Source organism: Lolium rigidum, chromosome 3 (genome assembly GCF_022539505.1).
Source record: "Lolium rigidum isolate FL_2022 chromosome 3, APGP_CSIRO_Lrig_0.1, whole genome shotgun sequence".
Lineage (NCBI taxonomy): Eukaryota > Viridiplantae > Streptophyta > Magnoliopsida > Poales > Poaceae > Lolium > Lolium rigidum.
Genome location: NC_061510.1, coordinates 59,909,288 through 59,929,584, shown reverse-complemented (window position 1 = coordinate 59,929,584; position 20,297 = coordinate 59,909,288). Strand labels below are relative to the sequence as shown.

At 43.4% G+C, this 20,297-nt stretch overlaps 2 protein-coding genes across 2 annotated transcripts; one reads left to right on the top strand and one right to left on the bottom strand.

Annotated features, from left to right (window-relative positions):
• The first annotated feature begins 2,363 nt into the window (after window positions 1–2,363).
• LOC124701663 (cell number regulator 13-like) lies at window positions 2,364–4,518 on the top strand. The gene is made up of 3 exons (XM_047233760.1): window positions 2,364–2,960; window positions 3,055–3,763; window positions 3,883–4,518. Exons 1-2 carry the CDS (start codon window positions 2,517–2,519, stop codon window positions 3,259–3,261), a joined length of 651 nt encoding a protein of 216 aa, XP_047089716.1. The 5' UTR covers window positions 2,364–2,516; the 3' UTR covers window positions 3,262–3,763; window positions 3,883–4,518.
• A 5,062-nt stretch (window positions 4,519–9,580) lies between these two features.
• LOC124701662 (G-type lectin S-receptor-like serine/threonine-protein kinase At1g11410) lies at window positions 9,581–14,628 on the bottom strand. The gene is made up of 8 exons (XM_047233759.1): window positions 14,145–14,628; window positions 13,402–13,451; window positions 12,855–12,940; window positions 11,870–12,024; window positions 10,794–11,004; window positions 10,467–10,698; window positions 10,202–10,352; window positions 9,581–9,852 (listed from the first exon to the last, which is right to left on the bottom strand). The coding sequence occupies exons 1-8, from the start codon at window positions 14,589–14,591 to the stop codon at window positions 9,667–9,669; spliced, it is 1,518 nt and encodes a 505-aa protein (XP_047089715.1). The 5' UTR covers window positions 14,592–14,628; the 3' UTR covers window positions 9,581–9,666.
• Between the last annotated feature and the right edge of the window lie 5,669 nt (window positions 14,629–20,297).

The window sequence follows — 20,297 nt, the reverse complement described above, 5'->3', positions numbered from 1 at the left end:
TGCTTCCCCTGAGATGGCGATGGTCATGAGGGAAGAGGAAGGGTTGATTTCTAAAAGTAGGGTTCCACCTATCATGCTGCGCAACTGTCTTCACTGGAAGCCTGCCCACTACGACGATCCCAACTATGCTGCAGGTATAGTTGTTTTCGACACGGTGACTGAGTTGTTCAGGCTTATGCCTGGCCCAGCTGCTGCTGCCACCACTGCCAGCCGACGCACCTCTCTGCATGACATGGATGGTTCTATTGGACTTGGTTGCTTTGATGAGGAAACTGCAACGGCCAAAATCTGGGTGCTGGAGGACTACGAGAAGGAGGTCTGGTCATTCAAATACCAAATTCAACTCCCAGTATGGAGCATGCCTCACCATGCATATGTACAGCGTGTGGTCTTGCCGCACAGTAGAAACATGTTGGTCTGCCGTCACTCTAACTTTTTCAGTAGTTTCATGTTCCATTATGACATGAACGGCAATTTGCTAGAGGAACTCAGATGGGGGCCATGGCGTTCGAGCATTACCAGCCATTGGTTCAAAGAAAGCCTTGTCAAGCATGGCTTCTTCCCCAGCCCAAGTGGTGCATCGCCACTTCTTTTCCGAAGGCTCAGAGGTACCTCAACATACTCGTAATTCATGCGTTAAGCTATAAAGCCATTTTGATGCCTGGATCCAATCAAATAAAACGCCCATTTTGATGCCCGTTCGAGAAAAATTAAACACTTTTATGTACCGTTATACCGAAGATATTTAGTATTGTAATTCCTTGTATGGAAGAAGAGTTATAAATAGTAGTGTTAAATAATAACCATATAATGTACTTTCTGAGACCTATTTTTGATACAGTCCCGACTCAAGACAGCAAGAATTGCTATATGCTGGGTATATAGATACAAACAACATTGTTTTTCTTTGGAGATGCACGAAGATATTTATTTTGCTTGGAGATAGTTTTAAAATATCTTTTCTTCCGCACATCATGAATTACAGGTCTTGCTAGTAGATTTCTCCATGTACTTTGTTATGTGTGATGATAAACTCGGCTATGTTAAGAACACTTCGCTCGTTAGGTGTGCATTAGTAACCTTCATCTGTTCTTTCTCAGAACAGAGTTTGCCCCTTCAGTGTAAACAAAGGGCAGACCAGGACCACCAGTTCTCTATGTTGTGTGACTCTGTACAATCAGGTTACAGTGTAGTGCAGATATTGCATCGAAATTTATATGTTTGGATGAAATGTTGATGGATTAATTCCATTAGCCTTGTACTCTGAGGTTGTATGCCTATGTGCATCTGAATTCAGTGTTTCAGTTATTTTATCGATGTTTGCAATGCATATTTGGTTGGTTGGTTATACACCAAATATAATCAGTTTTCCATTATGAACTTACCTTCAGCCTACTCAGAGTGCATGCCCGTTTAACCTCACCCGGCACAAATCCTAAGATTCTATGGATGCTTGTTTAATTTTAACCTTCGGATCATGTTCTTATTGTAACTTGACGTTGTCTCTGTCTGCCGTTTTTTCAGATGACGGCAGAATTTGATAACAAGTACTGGGTGTCTGGGTTACAATGAGAAGAATAATTTTTGGTGCTGCGGGGGAAAGAGTTTGAACTAGTTGTGCCACATTCAGATACTTCTGTCTGATCACAATATAGATACATGCAATGTCCCACTCCCACGGTTGCTCCTTCAGTACATTTACTTTCGGTTTTCTATTGTATGAATATTATTGCAGTTCTTCTAGTTTGCTTGTACTGGATTAAAGTTCTGAAACCAGGTTTTTATATATACAAAAATAAGTACACCCAGTGCATTATTGTACTGAGTTTGTGCATCCAATGCATTTGTATAGCATTTATCATGGCCAGTGAGTCCACTTTATAAAGGAAGAAAATCCAGGTACAGCAGAGACCAGGAGTACATATACTCTGTGAGCTGACCAGAGGTCTCTTTCATGAGCTCTGGTTCCAGCGGAGATGAATATGGACGTCACAGAAGATGGGAACCTTGTGGAAGAGTTCTACCATGTGTGCTGGCTGATGGTTCGTCCAAGTATCACTTCAATCTCTAAATGCTGCTCATACAATCCATGGAAAATGGTTTGTTTAGTATATCTGTCAAGAGAAAATTCAAACCTTGAATAATTGGCCATGTGTGATGTATGACCTGCCGCCCTTCTCCACATGGGCAGAATCTCATTTCTTACAAATCATGCATACATAGAAGCTGGAAGTTTCCAGGAACCTGCCCAACTTTGGACCCATCTTAAGCTGTCTTTGTTCAAACGTCAATGAACGAGGTATTAAAAAAAAAATCAATCATTGAACAGGAGTACTTTGGATCGCCAGTCCATTGGCCACACTAGTCAAAGTCACTGTTTTCACTTGTACCAAACCAAGGCCTTTTTATGAGCGGCTAGTTGGACCTTGCTCTCCCAGACTGAACATCCTCATTCTTCTCTTGGGAGTTGGGACACTAGCTCAACTCCAAAATCCTGAACCCAAGGAAGATAAGAGATGGCTCTAGTTGGTCAGGCTGCCATGGTTGCGCAGTTTGCAGGAGTCGATGCCTACGGGCTCATCAAGATGATCGCTGAGGCAGCGCAGATGGTGCGCAGAAATAGATCCACCTGCCTGCAGCTCGCTCGGCGTGCCAAGATGATCGGCGATCTCCTGCACCAGCTCCACTCGGCGCAGCTGATGCAGCAGCCGGAGACGAGGAACCCGGTGGAGCAGCTGGAGGAGACGCTCCGGCGTGCGCTGCTGCTCGTCAGGTCCTGCCAGGGCCGCGGGTACCTGTACCGGTGCTTCATGGGGTCGCGGCACGCCGATGAGCTCCGCGAGGTGCAGGGTGAGATCACCTTCTACCTCCAGCTTTTTCCTCTCGTCAGCTACGTGGACACAACCCTCACCTGGGTGAGGCTCTTGAACAAAGGTGCTCCTGAACCTTCATGCAAAGAGGTACAGCAAGTTCAGAGTCAATTATAACTGTTTCTGACAATTTAGCAGAAACTAAACTCAGATCTGAACTTTTATGATTTGTTCTTTTCTACAGGCACCTGTGGTAAGACCATATTTTGTGCCATCCCTGTTCCTCTCGCCGGATGAGTGGTGCTTGGTAGTTATCCAGGAAGTATATTTTCGCACAGTATACACACGGTTTACATCATCTTCTCTTCTTGTAAAAGTTGTAATATCTACTAATCCGTGTGCGGAACTTTGGCATCTATATGCAGGAGTTAACTGTTCTGCAACTGACTAATTATTTATTTTCTTATCATTTCATTCAAAGGATTGACAGTTATTTAGTTAGCACACTGTTTCTCAAAGTGCTAGCTAGTACACTATTTTGCTTCTCATGGAACACGTTAGTGCTTTTGTCTCCAGAGATTTCACCTGATCCAAATCACAGTTGTAAGTTGATCTTTCGTGTGCGTGCAAAATAGGTATGTTAGTATTTAATTTTCCTTGCAGAGATATAGTTGACATCTGACTATCCGAATCTTGGATACTATTGTTTGTTGCCACTGAAGTTTTTTGGTGATTGTTTTGCATCGGGAAGCTTACATTTTGATCCATCAGGATCGCAAACTTCCAGGTTCGGAGGTGCAATTGCTCGTGCCATTGGAACAGAAAGTCGTTCCAGGTTCGAATGCAGAGTTGTTGGTCCCTTCACATGATGCAGCAAAGGTTCCAAAGGCAGCCTGTGTATTGCACCACAGGTGACTTCGCTTGAAGGCCCCTCTATCTCTACATAAACAAAGGTAGCATTTACTAAACCCAATTTGGGATTCATCGCCGAGGAAAATAGCAATAATAGGTCTTGCCATTCTGCATCACATCAAACCTTGACTTGCAATTTTTCACCTGCTTTATTCTTCAGAAAGGCAAGCTACGAAGCAGCAATAAGTCTCAACTCTATTGCTACTGTACAAATGATCTTGTCTTCAGAGCTGAAAGGGTATAGATAAGCGAATCATGGGAACGTTAAACCTTGGTTCAAGAAAAACTTGCCTCCTTATCGAAGTAATTTTGACCCTGAAGAAACCATTTTCAATCTCGGGCGAAATGCCCGTGGCTAGAATTTACAGGAAGTGCAGAGATAATACTATTGTGTTTCTCAGAGATTATTTGATATGTTGCCTTATAGTTGCGCATGGCCACTGATATAGTCACGTACCATGGAATTTCAGCTTCGTCAAATCTGAGTGTTGTCCTGCTTGTATGGTTTCAGAAGAAAATGAATTTCAGCAGTTTCTGGTGTTGTACGGTCTCAAGTCATTTTTTACTCTGAGACCGACGCCCTCCTATAAAAATCAAGAGAGAGCAAATCGACTCATCTCATAATTTTGTGTGAATATGTATACTGCTCAAGCTGCCCTACCTCAGCAAGAGAAAAGGAAGGCATGCATGTGCATCGATGTAACAAGATACATTTTAAAGATGGTAAAATTGTATACCTCCCCAAAATTTATTGCAGATACTTTTATACACATGTGCAAACAATGTGATTTTTCCAGATTTGGTTAACATATACTATCTGTGTTTCAAAATCTAAGACATTTTATAGTAGGCAAACAGCGCAAGTATGATTTTGGTGGTCATCATGTTGGAGCGTACCCGTATAAAATGTATCTTCTATGTGCAATGTGTGCAACCTATCTGGATAGCGTCCAAGAAGTTTTAAAAGAAATAGCAAGATGCATCAAGTGCGCCACAAAAATAATAATTCAGATTCGATCAACAGCAGAATTATATTTGCATATGCATGGATGAGGTTTGAAATTGAAGTTTTGTGACAAGGTAGACTCAACTATGTCTTCTAAAACAAAATCTGTTTAGAGACTTTTAAATGTTCATCTGGCGAGATTGCTGCTAAAGAGCATATATTATGGGTTGTTTTGTGGTACCCTCAAATGAATTATAGCCATTAATTTCAGTCCAATCAATGGCTAAAATATAGTCATACCACAGTCTAAAACTGGAGAGGTACGTTACATACCTCTGAGAATTTTCTCACCTTAAAAAAAAAAACGTAGACGGGCCCAGCCCATTAGACTGGTCCAGCCCAGGATCTACCGATCGCAGCCTGTCTTGTCCATCCTCGTTCTCCAGCGATGGTCCTGCCGGAGGTTCCGCCGCCGCCGCTCTCTGTCCATTGCCCAACTCCGGCGCCGCCGCCTCCTCGCCCCCTCCAGACACCATTACATCCTGAAGTAGACCTACCCCCTCCGCCGCCCCCTTCCCCAATACGTCTCGACGGCGGCGGCCTCCCTCCGATCCGGTTCCTTGTGCGGGCGGCTTCGCCGAGCATTTGTACCCACCGCCGAATCGGCGCGGATCTCGGGCACCGGATTGGCCGCCGGCGTTGCGGAGGGGCTTTATCTGGCGATCGGCATGAGGGAGGCGATGAGCGGCACGGCGTCGCTGTGCTGCGCACGGGGAGCGGCGACTATCCCAACGTCGCTATGACCACAGCGAAGCTCCGTTGCCCCGACTAGCGCTGTTGGTTCTCCTGGTCGCATCCTACACGACCCGCGGCCGGCGACGATCACCTGCGGTTGGAGCCTCCTCTCCAGTGAAGGTAAATCCTCCATTTTTTTCTCTGTTTCCTATTTCTTGCAATATGAGAATGGACAGGATGCATGTTTGTGCCGATAAGGGGATTAGTGGAGTTGCTTGTATGTAATGTGAAGCATATGTCTGAAGCATGATTCCTGTATGCAAATTTGTGAGCCTGATGTAGCTGCCTACAATATTTTTATCAGTTATTTCTGTAAGTATGGACGTCTAGATCAGGCTATTGATGTGTTGGAGAAGATGGTTAGCAAACAGTGTTTTCCTGATATAATAACGTGCAAAACATTCGTTAATGTAATCCAAGTGATTATTGGGAATGGTTAATCAGTGTGGAATACTTAGCTCGTGCAGTTACAGTACTGAACTATAACATGTCACTCGTTTTAAATGTGACCACAACGTGATAATCCTGGTCTATTGAGCAGATACTTAGAAGTGACAGCAAGGACACAATTTCTTAGAACGTTTGCCAATGAAATTCATGGCCAAAATGAAGACTAGTATGTGCAGTCCTTGAGAATTCCTTGCAATTTCTGAGAACGTCCTGCACTTTTTCGTCTCTATTGTTTGACCATGTGGCTGCTAACCAATTCTTCTGCTAGTGTTCTATATAGTTGACTCTTGTCTTTCGTGTATGTTGATGAGTGGGGCAAAGAATGTGAAATTGTGAATGCTAAACCCATGATGGTAAGACAAAATAAGCCAGGATTTTGTTATATACTTCAAGTGTATGTGTGAGATTTTAGACTGAATGGCGACTTTAATACCACTGACATGAGTAGAGTATGTACTTTCAGACTATCACCTTACCATGATAGAATATATTATTCTCTGTTTTCTAGACTTGCTCATTTCAGTGTTGGTTTTACACCTGCTTGCATCGATCTGTACAGTTATTTTTTTCAAATACTCTTAAATATGCCTGCTAACTAGATTTTCCTTCTTCATTGTAAGCATTGTACCTTGTTCCCGATGATAATGCAAGTGCAACCATGTTCTCAAATAGGAGCATTTGCTAGCTTCACATAGGTGATGGAGGCAAGGCTTTGCTAGACGCAGACGAATGCCAAAATAAGTTGTACTCTTTGGGAAGCTCAGGTCTGTACAACATACAGGATTCCGGATTGCCATTGTTGTATATCGGTCTTTCATAGTTGTTTTGCAAAGTGCTTGAATTTTAGGGAACTCAAGAGTACATATTTAGTCCTCACTAGATGGATTTAGAGCTTGCAAAGGCAGAAGCAGACAAAGTTGAAGATGATGAAGAGCTTAGAAACAAGTTGTGACTTATGGTTGCAAAGCTGGGGAACCCTTTTAGTCTATAAAATATTATTTCCCTTATTATTTAATAATAACAAAAATATTATTTCCCTTATTATTTTCTATTTAAAAAGATTTTACTATAAAATATTAATTAACTAAGAATCTGAATTTTTCTCAAACTTTTGGGCTGCTATTGTATACCGGTTCGTTTTTGAAGTGAGAAGCCACGGGAAGCTGTGGGAAGTACCCCGGGACGTGCCTATGGGCTTCAAGTGTAAATGTGAGAAGTGCTTGTAGAAGCCCATGCCTAGAAGTTAGGTGTTTGGCTGGGCTTGTGCTTTTAAAGACCCAAAAGCAGTAAAAGCTCAAGCTCCAGCCCAAACAAACATGGCCAATCTATGGCGAAGCAGATTTGTCATTCATGTTGCTAAGATACCATGCTAAGCATATTCTGTTTTAGATGGACCTGTTTAGGACAAGCAAGCTACACTATGCGTTAAGTTCGTCTATGTGATATCTTATAGCTAAGTTTCATTGAGTTGTGTAAACATATGTCCGTTGTATCCTTTACAGAAGAGAAGTGCTTCCATGAACAATGAAACTTGTCCGTTATATCGAAATTTCGTTGAGTTCTGCAACCTGTGTTCAAAGGAATGTTTTGGAGACCTTATCTATATCCAAAAGATCACCATCATGTTCACTAGTTGTTGTTGGCCCTATGAAGTACTCACAGTGACTCAATATTGTTCTGTAATGCACGAATCTGAATGTTTTGCGTTGTCGCATTCCAGACAGTGGTACATATATCAATAAAGAATTGTGAATGCTTCCAATACTTATTTCGTTCCAGGTATATAGCCACATTTCAGTGGAAAAAATGTGCTCTCTTCTCAACAAAGTATACAATACCACCAAATTTATGAGTGAACAGCTTAAAAATCAATTGATCAACAACACACACCCAGAATGCTTCAAAGCTTCCAAGGATAGCTTTTATTTTCATGGGCAGGGGACCCAGAATGCTTCAAAGCTTCCAAGGAGAGCTTTTATTTTCATGGCCAGGGGATCCCTCCTTGTTTAACTTAGCCGCAGCCCCGACACTGTCCGTTTTCAGGGAGGGCATTTGCAACTGCACTTCCTTTGCGAGTAGGAGCGCTCTCCTGCGTGCCATGAGCTCTGCATCTTCAACATCGAAGGTGTGAGGGAAAAAATGGGTCGCTCCAGCAATGAAGTTTAATCCCATATGAAAAAGCTGAATAAATATGTCAAACACAAAAAAGAAAGTTCAATCTCATATATAGCATGCCAAAATTTCCACTAGGAGTAGTTCTCAACTTCTCATTTGCTTCGACAGTTAATGTGTATTTGTCTCTTTGACATATTCACATTCCAATGTTGACTGTGACCTCATGCTCACATACCTACTGAGTTCAGTTCTTTCACTCTTTGCATTGGACTTAGGATGGTATCAACATTTAGCTGAGCTATAACTTTGAACAATATTCAGCAATTATGTGCAGATCGAGGTGCAACAAACAGACCCGATTAACTATTATCCTAGCCTGAACAAATACTCCCTACAGCAAACAATCCTAAGCAAGTGCTCAATGTCTAAATCCAGGGATAAACAACATCTCTTGTTTCTCCTAAAACGTATCATAAGAAGGCAAACACATGCAATTCCAAAATGAAGTTACAGTATGATTTCCCCTTTATATTAAGTATACTTTCATGTTTAGTTTGCTTCTCTCACCCTTTGCATGAACCGAGCAATGAGAAGGGTTTAACTAAATTGATTGGTCTGCTGATTTCTGAATCTCCAATGCCTATCTAAGCTCATTGTATCTGACTGTGACCTCATGCTCATATACCTACTGAGTTCAGTTCTTTCACTCTTTGCATTGGACTTAGGATGGTATCAACATTTAGCTGAGCTATAACTTTGAACAATATTCAGCAATTATGTGCAGATCGAGGTGCAACAAACAGACCTGATTAACTATTATACTAGCCTGAACAAATACTCCCTACAGCTAACTGAAAAAATGGCAACAGAGCCCTGCATGTGCTGCAGAGTTCAATAATGCCCATTAAATCATGGTCAGATGCATTACTTACATGGATATTGAGATGATACATTTTGTGCATAAGAATATCCACGGCATTCAGTAACACACCTAAACTTCATATCGAAGATGCCGTTGTGTGGGGTGTCGTCGGCGGCTGCTCCGTGCACGCAGATTTGACGAGCAGAGAGGGGATTCGGCGGAGTCACGTAGTATCCACGGACGAGGCCTCCGGTATGGAGGAGGCGACGTCGCGCTTTTCTAGCGTTGACGTGCGCGAGGTGGTGGCCACCTGCGAGGTGGATGCGGCGTCGACGGAGGTGACGAGCGCTGTGAAGGTGGCGGCGACGTGCATGGTGGATGTGGCGGCCGTGTGTCGGCTGTGTGGGTGCTGGCCACGAGCGCGGTGTGGGTGTGGCGGCGTCACTGCTGGAGGTGGCGGTGGCGTGGAAGGTGGATGTGGTGGCGGCGTGCTCGGCTGTGTGGATTCTAACCGCGCAAGCTTTGAGGCGGCGGCGTGCTGATACTGTGCAGTTTTGCTTATTTTTCATTAACTACATCTATTTGGACCTACTGGGCCTAATCTCTCTCGCCTGATCTCAGCCGTTAACTTAATTCATACCTCTCCTTATTTTAGAGAAGTAAAAGGACTGTAAAAGTTGCCATTATTATATGAGTTGTGCCCATGATGTATGTACTCTTTGGCCATGTTCAATCAGCTAGAGCACCTTATTACAAAGTGGCACCAGACTGGTGGTTCATCTGGCACACTTGATGCTGCAAAGCATGACAACAACTTCCGACATAGAGGGCCGATCTTCGACAGGATGGTGAACGCACATCAGCGCTATCTTAATGCATTGCATAATCTGTGCTCTCTCATTCTTCTTAGCAGCTAATAACGGATCCATAAGCTTGTGCAACTTCTTTCTATGCCTGCGTGCCTGACATAATTTGAGAAATATTCAGCATCTTGATTTATTGAAAGACAAGGTTTTTGCGCAAAAGGAGAAATGAGGAGAATGCAGCTAGTGCTACCAGGCTACCAACGAGGCTCCGGACACATACAAAAAATCGGTAGCGATCAATAGTAAAACATTAAAGTTGTGCAATTATAAACAATAAATATCATCAAGGAGTTCAAGAAACTGTGGAGCTGCAGCTGTTCTGCACTAGTGCAGTGGCACATCATCCATCCACGAAAATGGATCAGTATCTAGCAATTACAGCTATGCTGAAATAAAGTCAATCCCGTAATTAAATGCTTCACTGCATACTTTTAAAAATACTTACATAGTCAGGAAGAGATCCTAGAGATGCGCTGTGCATATAAAACCGAGACAACTTTCCAGCTATAATCTCAAGAAGTACAACGCCAAAGCTGTATACATCTGTCTTGTCCGATATCATTCCAGTAGCAACATATTCAGGATCTGCATAGGCACTAGCAGATGAAAAGGGATCATCATGACTATGCACGTGAAAGCACTTCAAAAAAGAGGATAAGGCAAGAGGGTTGACACTTCCAACTGGAATGTTGAATCAGATGAGCACTTACTATGTGCCACAAACGAGCACTTCTGCAGTCATACTTGGAGTTAATTTTCTAGCCAGACCAAAATCAGAAACTTTAGCGTTCATTTCACGGTCCAACAGGATATTACTTGCTTTTAAATCCTTGTGGACAATGCACATCTGAGAATGCACATGCAGATAGAGAATACCATCCGCTATCCCTTTTATTATTTGAAGACGCTTAGACCAATTAAGAATTTTTCTTTTTGATTCATCTACAAAAACATGAATGCAATGTTAGAAATAAGTACTTGCTGAAAACGGCAAGAATTTTTTTTATGAAATAAGCCCTGATGTAAGTATAACTTGCCAGCAATGATACACGCCAAGCTTTTATTTGGCATATATTCATAGACAAGTATCTTTTCTTCTTGCTGAACACAATAGCCAAGTAGCGTGATTATATTTTTATGTCGAAGATTTTGAATGATTTCAATCTCGGCTCTGAACTCTGCTGGACCTTGATATGAAGATACCTCATGTCTTTTGACAGCAATCTCAAGACCATTAAGAAGTTTTCCCTGAAAATATCAGATGACAACATTATTGAGGGGATTAGAACAATATTTCGGGTGCATAGTGAGATCCACTGTTGGTTTCCCTTGCTGGTCGGGTGATCCAGGAGAGCAAATGCCCACCATCAGTGGTGTTACCGTTATGTGCAAGCATTTTTTCAAGGGAAATTTCAGTTGGAGACTATCAACCGAGCATTGTTCTTCCTTCTAAAGAAATACAAATATCTCCGTAATGTCAAATAAGAAATTGACAATTTATAAACATTTAAGCTCTAGTCAGATAGGGGAGTGGAACATCAAGCCCAAGATAAGTTCGCAAGCAGTATTAAAACATACTAGTCTACAAGCTTCATCCCACTGAAATTCAGTCATGCTTCAACTAGCAGGTGTGGAGAAACATAAAGGACCCCCACACAATGTCAACCTACAGCCAGTTAAGGAGCCGAATGACAAAGGGATTGGTCACCCCTCCCACAGACAGGTACAATTACTTTAATAAGCTGACCGTCCCAATTCAGCATATGAATTTGAATGACCCACCGCCAATTTGTTCTTCCTCTGCCATTGGATACCACGTAAAACTATTCTAAAAAGCGGGTTCATCTATTGGAACAAGCTGATAAATTTCAAAATGCCCTCTTGTCAAGGTTGAAGCACAGCTATTTGGACAAAAAGTACTATGGAAGTTAGATATGAGGGTGAACTTCACATTTTAGTCACATTGGGTTGAGAAGTCAAGTTTTTTTATATTTTATCTCTTAGGTGGGAATCTGAACTTTCATGCCTCAAGTGCTATAGACATTTAGTATCACAAGCTCTTAAGTGGTTCAAGATTTTGTCTCATACTACTTTTTGTCTCAAGAAAGGTTACCTTGTAAGTATAGCCAAATCCACCATGTCCAACCATGTTTCTCCATGATAAATTGTCAGTAGCAGCCAGTATCTGAGATAAACTAAAATATGACAACCCTGCTCCTTTTTCAACACCGAAGAGATTTGCCAATTCTTCCATATTTTTAACTTTACCTGGTTCACAGGGAAACTTCACCTTGTCATCTAGTACTGGAGGCATATTTGGAGTAAACACTCTGCGTACTTTTTCTAAGGGATAACTTTATAGCTACCATACACATGACATAGTCAGGATTACAGGGTAAATTATGACTAAACTAGAGCCATAACCAAAGTTTCCTTATCTTGTCCAAAAAAAACGGTGCAGTTTTCTTCTCGACGACTTCTTATATACAATGACACATGCTTTGGCGTGTTCTCGAGAAAAAAAGGTGGAGTTAATGGAACACTCTCTGTCAGGAATCCTAGTCATATTCAAGCTTTCTAAAATGAAACTAACAAAGTGACAAAGTATTGTACTACCTCCATTTCAATTAATAATCCCTATATGTTTTTTTAAAAGTCAAACTATGTAAAGTTTGACCAAGTTTTTAGTATAAATTAGGACGATACAAAATCAATATCGTTAGATACATCATGAAATGTATTTTCATATGATATCTATAGAATATTATAGTTGTTAACAGTTTTTTCTAAAATTTTGGTCAAAGTTTACTTAGCTTGACTTTTCAAAAAAAGACCTTATTCATTGAAACGGAGGGAGTAGGAAGCTGATCCTTTTACGATACTAAGATAATTTTACTTTTAAAATCTCTTTCGTGCACTAAATCATAACATCGTTAAAGTTCTTTTGCCCACACAAGTTTTCATCAGCCCAAAGGATGCTGCAACTCTGCTGACATAGTATTTAAGAAAAAAAAATAGATTTAAAGAAAGACCTTAATGTGATTTATGGCACCTATTTACAAGTTTGAATAAGTTGTCAATTAAGTGCATGAACATACTTGTTTCTTGATCCTCCTCAAATTTTGAAGGAAGATAAGTTTCCGGATCTTCTAATTCAGTTGCCTGGAGGGCCTCCCTTCTGAGCCTGATGTAGTATCGAATACATTAATAAGATATGCTGAAGAAAGAAATTAAGATATGACTATTAAAAAAAAATTCTTTTTGTTTGTAAGCATCGGGTTAACGAAATGGTGACTGTGATGTAGGTGGAGTTTGGATGATGATTCATCTGACCTAGAATTGTATACTGCACCGACTTATGCAAAGATAGCAGATTAATTTGATACAGTGCGGTCACGGTATTCATTTTGGTTATAATATGAAGACATATGTTGTCTAAAACGTTTTATTCTATGGTGTGATAAGAAGATGTGTGTTTCTCAAAAAAAAAAGTGAGAAGAAGATGTGTGTGTGTGTGTGTGCAACTGTGTATCATTCACTCTACACCTCAAAGAAAAAATAGCTAGAAAATGAAGCAGGTTCAGGGGAATCCAGAGTCATGATATGAATTATACATAAAAAGATAATACCATTCACAGAAGATACCTATCTTCATGTTCTGGAGGATGTACTGCATGTAACTCGTCCATTGTATCCTTGGAGATTCAAAAAAAATGGGAATAAGAACATACTTTTCCTCTGGAGTAAACATTATGGAAATGGTTAGCAAAAGTTCCATCAACAAACTGGAGTCAATGTTTACAAAAGCTTGAATTCTAATATCAAGTATGATAGCCTCATAGGTGAAAGAAAACGCGATCGCATCAACGATTACAACCACAAACTAAATTAGCATAAGCGATCTCTGCTAACAACAAATAGCGTTTTTGAAACAATAAAACAACCTAATCTGAAAGACTGAATTTAATTGGAAAGCACCAGGTCCAAATTCGTTTCTCTGACCAGGCGTCACTGATTGAATTCCTCCATGACCGCATGGTAGGTGAAAATGAAAGAAGAATTCCGCACATTTTTTCCATGGATAAAGGTACATCACATTTGAGCAAAAAAAAAATATGACCATTTCTCTAAGACTTCAGAAGTTGCATGGTCTTGAACTCGAGTTGTTTAAGATTATAATGGATCTGAGAGTGTTCGTATTAGGCTAGTCTTTCATGATTCAAATAATTAACTAAAATTGAAAAATACACTTTCTTATTTACTGGGTAACTGAGAGATCTAAAAAGAGTAAGGTCTATAACCAAATCTGTAACTGAAAAGCTCATGCACATATGTAGTTGTACCGTACATTTACCTCTAGCTAGAGAAGACAATATCAGATGATGTACCTGTGTGCCTAAAGGGCGGGCTCTGTTCAGAAGCTGCTCAAAGGTACGGCTGGTGTCGACGAAGCTGACAAGGGGGAAGAGCTGGAGGTAGAAGGTGATATCGTTCTGCACCTCACGGAGCTGGTCAGCCTGCTTGCCCCCCATGAAGCAGCTGTATAGGTAGCCGCTGTCCTGAGAGGATGTGATGAGCATGTATGTATGGCGGAGGGTCTCCTCCAGCTGCTCCACGGGGTTCCTCGTCTCTTGGTGCTGCATCAGCTGCGTGCTTTCGAGCCGCTGCAGAAGGTCCCCAATCATCTTCACGCGCCGCGCTAGCTGCTGGCAGGTCTCCCGGTTCCTTTTAACAGTCTGCACAGCCTCCACAATCATGTTGATGAGCCCATACGCATCCACCCCGGCGAGCTGCGCCATGCTCGCCGCCTGACCCACGCCGCTCCATAGCGCCATCTTCTCCCAACTAGTTTGCTGCCAGTGCCAGGTCTACCTTAGAGAGCAAAGAAGAACAAGTAAAGAAGCACCCAGTACACACGACACAGCTAGAATATGCCATAGGACATGGAAAACCGGGGAGTCGCAATCTAAAGGTCCCTACATGAGCAAGACCCTTCTATTCTCAATTCTTCACGCATTTGAACATGGAGTTGGGGAGTTATACAAGAAAGCTGCTGTGATAGGATGGCCACATCCAAATTGTTGACTCAGAGAGTGGACTATTCTACGCTGAAAATAGGATCTGAACCACAACGCTTACCATGCCATCTACCACGCAGAAATGCAAGTCTTTCTTGCTCCCTGGCTACTCACACAGGTCCCGAATTTTCAGCGAGCACATGGGAAAGGGTCCAGGCACCACCCGAAGGACGCATCACTTCTGTGGAATTCTCACAAACACCCGTGCTGCGCCAGAGAGGTGGAAACTACTCCACCTATGCAAACCCCTGGCGCTAGAGAGACGGAGACCACTCCACCTATACAAGGACCCCCTGTGCTTAGCCACTGGCCGGAGCACGCACTCGCTCACCTTTTTTTCTTCTCACGCTCAGTCACTCTCACTTTATACAACAGGAGCCGCTCTCTCGCGGCGCTATCGATGAGCAATCGGCTATACATCTCGTTTTGTTCCTATGGACTAGGCACGAACAATGGTTGACCGGGCGTCATATCTCCCGCCATATGATATAGGGATTTCTATTTTCGTGCCCTCAGTTCCTTAGTTGTGCTCAGTTTTCCCAGCTCCTTAGTTTTTCCTCAGTTTTCCCCAAGTGCTTGTTTGAAACCCGCAGAAGGCAGCTTAGACGGCAGGATTCCCGTTAAGTTGACCGCTCGGTGCTGACGTGTGGGGCCGCGTCGTGTGGGCCCGCGTCGCGTGGGGCTGGTAGAAAGGGACCGCGTGGGACAGGACGAGATAGCGTTTGGTTGCACGTGAGCAGGAGGCTGGGTTTTGTCTCTCTCGGCCATTGGCATTTCCCTTTTGAGAGTACCTTTTATGCCTCCTTCTCTCTGCCTTTTTTCACCTAATTAGTATCAAATCTAGAGAAGCTTGCATTTACTGTCTTTCTTCAATTATTATTTGTGCCTTTTGGCCCTCGTTGTTTGCCCAATATGGCAGCAAATCTAGAAGGGAGCCCAATCTAGTACTCCATCTAGTCCATATGTATGTAGTTAAATCTAGAAGCAAATCTACAGGGAATGTACGATAAATTCACAAGGTCATATAGTAGAATAGGGATAGATAATATAGATAATAAGCTGCATTCAGCAGCCAAACATAGTAGGGTTCGAGGTTCTTCACAGCAGTACAGTACCATCATACTAACAACATAACAACGAGGGATCCCTAGCTAACAATAAAGGGATCCCAACAACAAAATGGAGGAGACAGCAGCAGCACACGTCCAGGACTCCGCCTACCCCATCTGCCTCTGCCTCCACTTGTTGCTCCCCTTGGGAGCCTTGGGCTTGAGCGGAGGCATGCGCCCGCCGGAGATCTCCACCCGCTGGATGCTGCGGAGGTGCATGCCGAGCGCTAAGTGCTTGGCGCGGAAGGAGTTGGGGTTCACCGACGCACCGACCTTGGGGTTGGTGTGGCCGATGTTCTCGGCATGCGTGAGGACGCAGTTGAAGTCAGTGCCGCCGAGCCTCCTAGTGCAGAAGGGGCACCTATAGACACCCTTGGCGACGTCGAGGTAGGAGACGTACTGGCCGACCTGCAGCCTCCGCAGCACCTGGCGAGTCTTGACGTCCTGGTGCTCGTCATCGCTGCCGACGTCGCTGCCAGACAGCTGATCCATATCAAACGGGAATTTATTAGTGAATGAGTTGCAAACGTGCATGATAACAAAGTTAGGAAAAACAGAGGCAGCCTCAGTTAGAGTGGACACGATTATATGTCTACAGAGACGGTGTAAGCGAACCAAAGCTCATGCACAACAGATTTGTACACAGAAATAGTTCGCTGAACCCTCCCTGTAAAAATCTGTGCCCACCGATTCATCATAGGCAAAGAAACAGATTTCAGATCTGAACTTGAACACATTCCAGATTATTTGCAAATTAAACGGTTGATATCTTTTGATTCGTGCATAAAATAACCGATTGAGATCCTATGATTACTTGCATAAATTAACCGATTGAGATCCCATTATTACTTGCATAAATTAACCGAACGGCCGAACCCCAAATCTTAAACGAAATCAAGGAGGGATCAAAGCAAAATGGAATAAAATCGGCGCAAATATTAGCCCAATACTCATCCATCCACAGATCCATCTACACCAGCACAAATAGGGTTCAAAAAGGAATGGGGAACAAAAAAGGAAGCAAACCGTAGTTACCTCGTTCCATGGGTCCTCTATGGAGGTGTCGTAGCGGTTCGGGGGCGGGACGTACGGCACCGGCTCGTAGGGGTCCCATCCCGGCGGGATCTGGCCGCGACCGGCGGCAGCAGCCTCCGATGCACCGGCGGAGGCGGCGGCGACGTCCGTTGAGGGGACGGCGGCGACGTCCGTTGAGGGGACGGCGTCGAAGAGGGAGGCGTCGCGCTTGGAGCCGCCGGCGCCGTGGACGATGGGATTGGCATTCTCCTTGTCCATCTCGCCGGCAGAGGAGAGGGAGAGGGAGAGGGTTTTTTGCTTTGGAGAAGATGATGGGACGTGAGAGAGGCGGCGTTGCATAGGCGAGTGAGAGTGACCGAGATAGTGGGAGGAGGCGTCTATAAAGGCAAGGGGTGGTTAATGCGACCCGCGTCCTACGCGTCCACCGCTGCACGTCCGCACGTCTTGGACTTCTGCAATGCGCCACGCGTCCACGATTGCACGTCTTCGACTTCTGCACCGCGACCGGCGTCTACGCGTCAACAATTGCACGTCTTTCATTTCTGCACCACAACACGCGTCCTCGAGTCTAACCAAGCACCACCACTTTACGATGGTGGGACAAAAAAACGGCACAATTTTCCCAGTTTTTAGCAAAAAACACTAAACACGAATTGATCATGAATTTAGACTGTTTCTGACCAATATGTTAAGTCAGATTTGTTGACGTGGAGTGGGGCTCAATTGACGGACCACTTACAGTAAATAAAAAAGATCTTTTTTTTAACCTAGCCAATGGCTTTTTCATTGATTAAGTCGAAAAATAAATTGAACGGTTTATAAGGGAAATTGTCGTGTCATCCTTCGTGTTTGGATACATAAACATGAGAGCATACTCTTCGACCTTCTTATATTTTGGTAACCTTTCCTCCTTGAATTCAAGCCTACGCTCATCGTATATCCCCCCTCCCAAATTTTTTTTTGCAGAAATCATCTTAGTTAGGCTCGTTTCTAAGCTAGCAACAAGGGAGGATAAAACAAATGGTGAAAGGTTTAACCTCTCTATAAAAGACTAACTGCTAAAACCTCCAACATCGAAAACACAATAAGTTTTCCGTGCAAAATAAATTTTCAATGAACTAGATCTTGTCATGAGAATAATCATATTCTCATGATATATAAATCATCACATGGATACCAAATAACAACCAAGAAATATGATGAAAATGATTGAAGGGTTTGAGCTCTCTCCAAATGACACAATCAAGTTACTCACTGGGGATCCCCTCTTCTTGAACCAAGACACTGGTAAGAAATAAACCCTATCAAGAACAAACCTTCTCCGTGTGCATTCTGTTTGAGCTAGATGATGAAAATCTTGACCGCTTCAAGAATAAACGTCTTTCTTGATTGTGCTTACTGGATGAAGTCTTACGAAATGCTCCCTAATAATAAACCACTATGGGAGAGCTTCTTCTTCGGCATGTCTTCATATATCTATGATCACGAAATGATGGAAAGCTTCAAGCTCATGATCTCGTCGAGATGGTTCATCTTGAACTTTTACACCATTTCTTCGACTTCATTATGTTGATGTCTCGAAGATACACATGAGATCTCACTCAGTCTTCTTCTTCAAGATATGCTTGTCATTAGATAAACTCTCCCATGACCAAACTTTGGATCACTCCTTGATTAATTCCTTGGTCATCGTTTTATCTTCTTCTTCCAACCTTGAAGCCAACATATGGTTCAAGCATTGTCTATGGAAAAAATCTACATGCATAGATTAATGTAAACATTAGTCTATAGGGATTGTTATTAATTGCCAAAACCACACATGGGGGCTCCATGAACTTTCACTCTCCCCCTTGTCTTCCTATGCCTTGGTGAGCGCGCTAGAGTCAGCTTTCCTACCGCCGGCCGGAACAAGGGGAGGGTGAGTTGGCATGGCCGCGGCCGCTGCGGCCTAGCCCGCGCCCTTGCCATCGGCCTTGATTTTTGTTGCCCTTCACCTTTCCTTTTTGATGGGATTCGTAGCATAGAAAACAAAAAATTTCCTACCGCAAGAACGAAAACCAAGCCAAGATGCAATCTAGAAGATGGGAGCAACGAGAAGATCATGAGACTAACCCTCGAAGATTTCCAAAGCCTACGAGATTAGATCTCGTTGTTGCAGAAGATGATCACTTGTCGCTTTCAAAAGCGCGTAGAAGATCTTGACAGTGCCATGGTCGGGCAGCACCTCCGTACTCGGTCCCACGTTTGGTGTTGATGACGACGTCCTTCTCCCCGTTCCAGCGGGCAGCGGAAGTAGTAGATCCTCCTCGGAATCCCGACAGCACAACGGCGTGGCGGTGGTGGTGGAGAACTCCGGCAGGGCTTCTCCTAAGCGCTACTAGAGGTGTATGAGGAGGAGGGGCGGCTAGGGTTTGGGGAGAGGGGGGCGCCGGCCTTGGTGCCTCTAAGGGGTGCGGCCAAGGTGTGGTTGTGGTGGCCGGCCCCCTCCCCTTGTCCCTCATTATATAGGTGGAACCCCCAAGGGTTTGCCCAAGTCTTCGAATAAGACCCCAATTCAAAAACTACCATATGGACGAATCCTACTTGGGGTGGGACTCTCCCCTTTCCCTTTGGTGGGGTGGCCGACCCCCTTAGGTGGAGTCCACCTGGGACTCCTCCTCCCTTTGGCTGGCCGGCCAAGGTTGGTGGAGTCCCACCTTCCATGGTGATTTCTTCCGGACTTTTCTAGAACCTTCTAGAACCTTCCATAAATACACCGGATCATTTTCAAACTTAGAAAATGACTTCCTATAAATGAATATTATTCTCCGGACCATTCCGGACCTCCTCGTGATGTCCAGGATCCCATCTGAGACTCCGAACAAAACTTCGAACTCCATTCCATATTCCATATCTACTTAAAATGACATCAAACCTTAAGTGTGTCACCCTACGGTTCGCGAACTATGCAGACATGGTTGAGAATCTTCTCCGACCAATAACCAATAGCGGGATCTGGAGATCCATAATGCCTCCCACATATTCAACGATAACTTAGTGATCGATTGAACCATTTACATACGATACCGACTCCCTTTGTCACGCGATATTTTACTTGTCCGAGGTTTGATCATCGGTATCTCCATACCTTCTTCAACCTCGTCTCCGACAAGTACTCTTTACTCGTACCATGGCATATCATCTCTTGTGTACCATTCACATGCTTGCAAGCTAATCAGACGACATTCCACCGAGAGGTCCCAGAGTATATCTATCCGTCATCGGGATGGACAATATCCCACTCTTGATCCATATGCCTCAACTCATACTTTCCGAATAC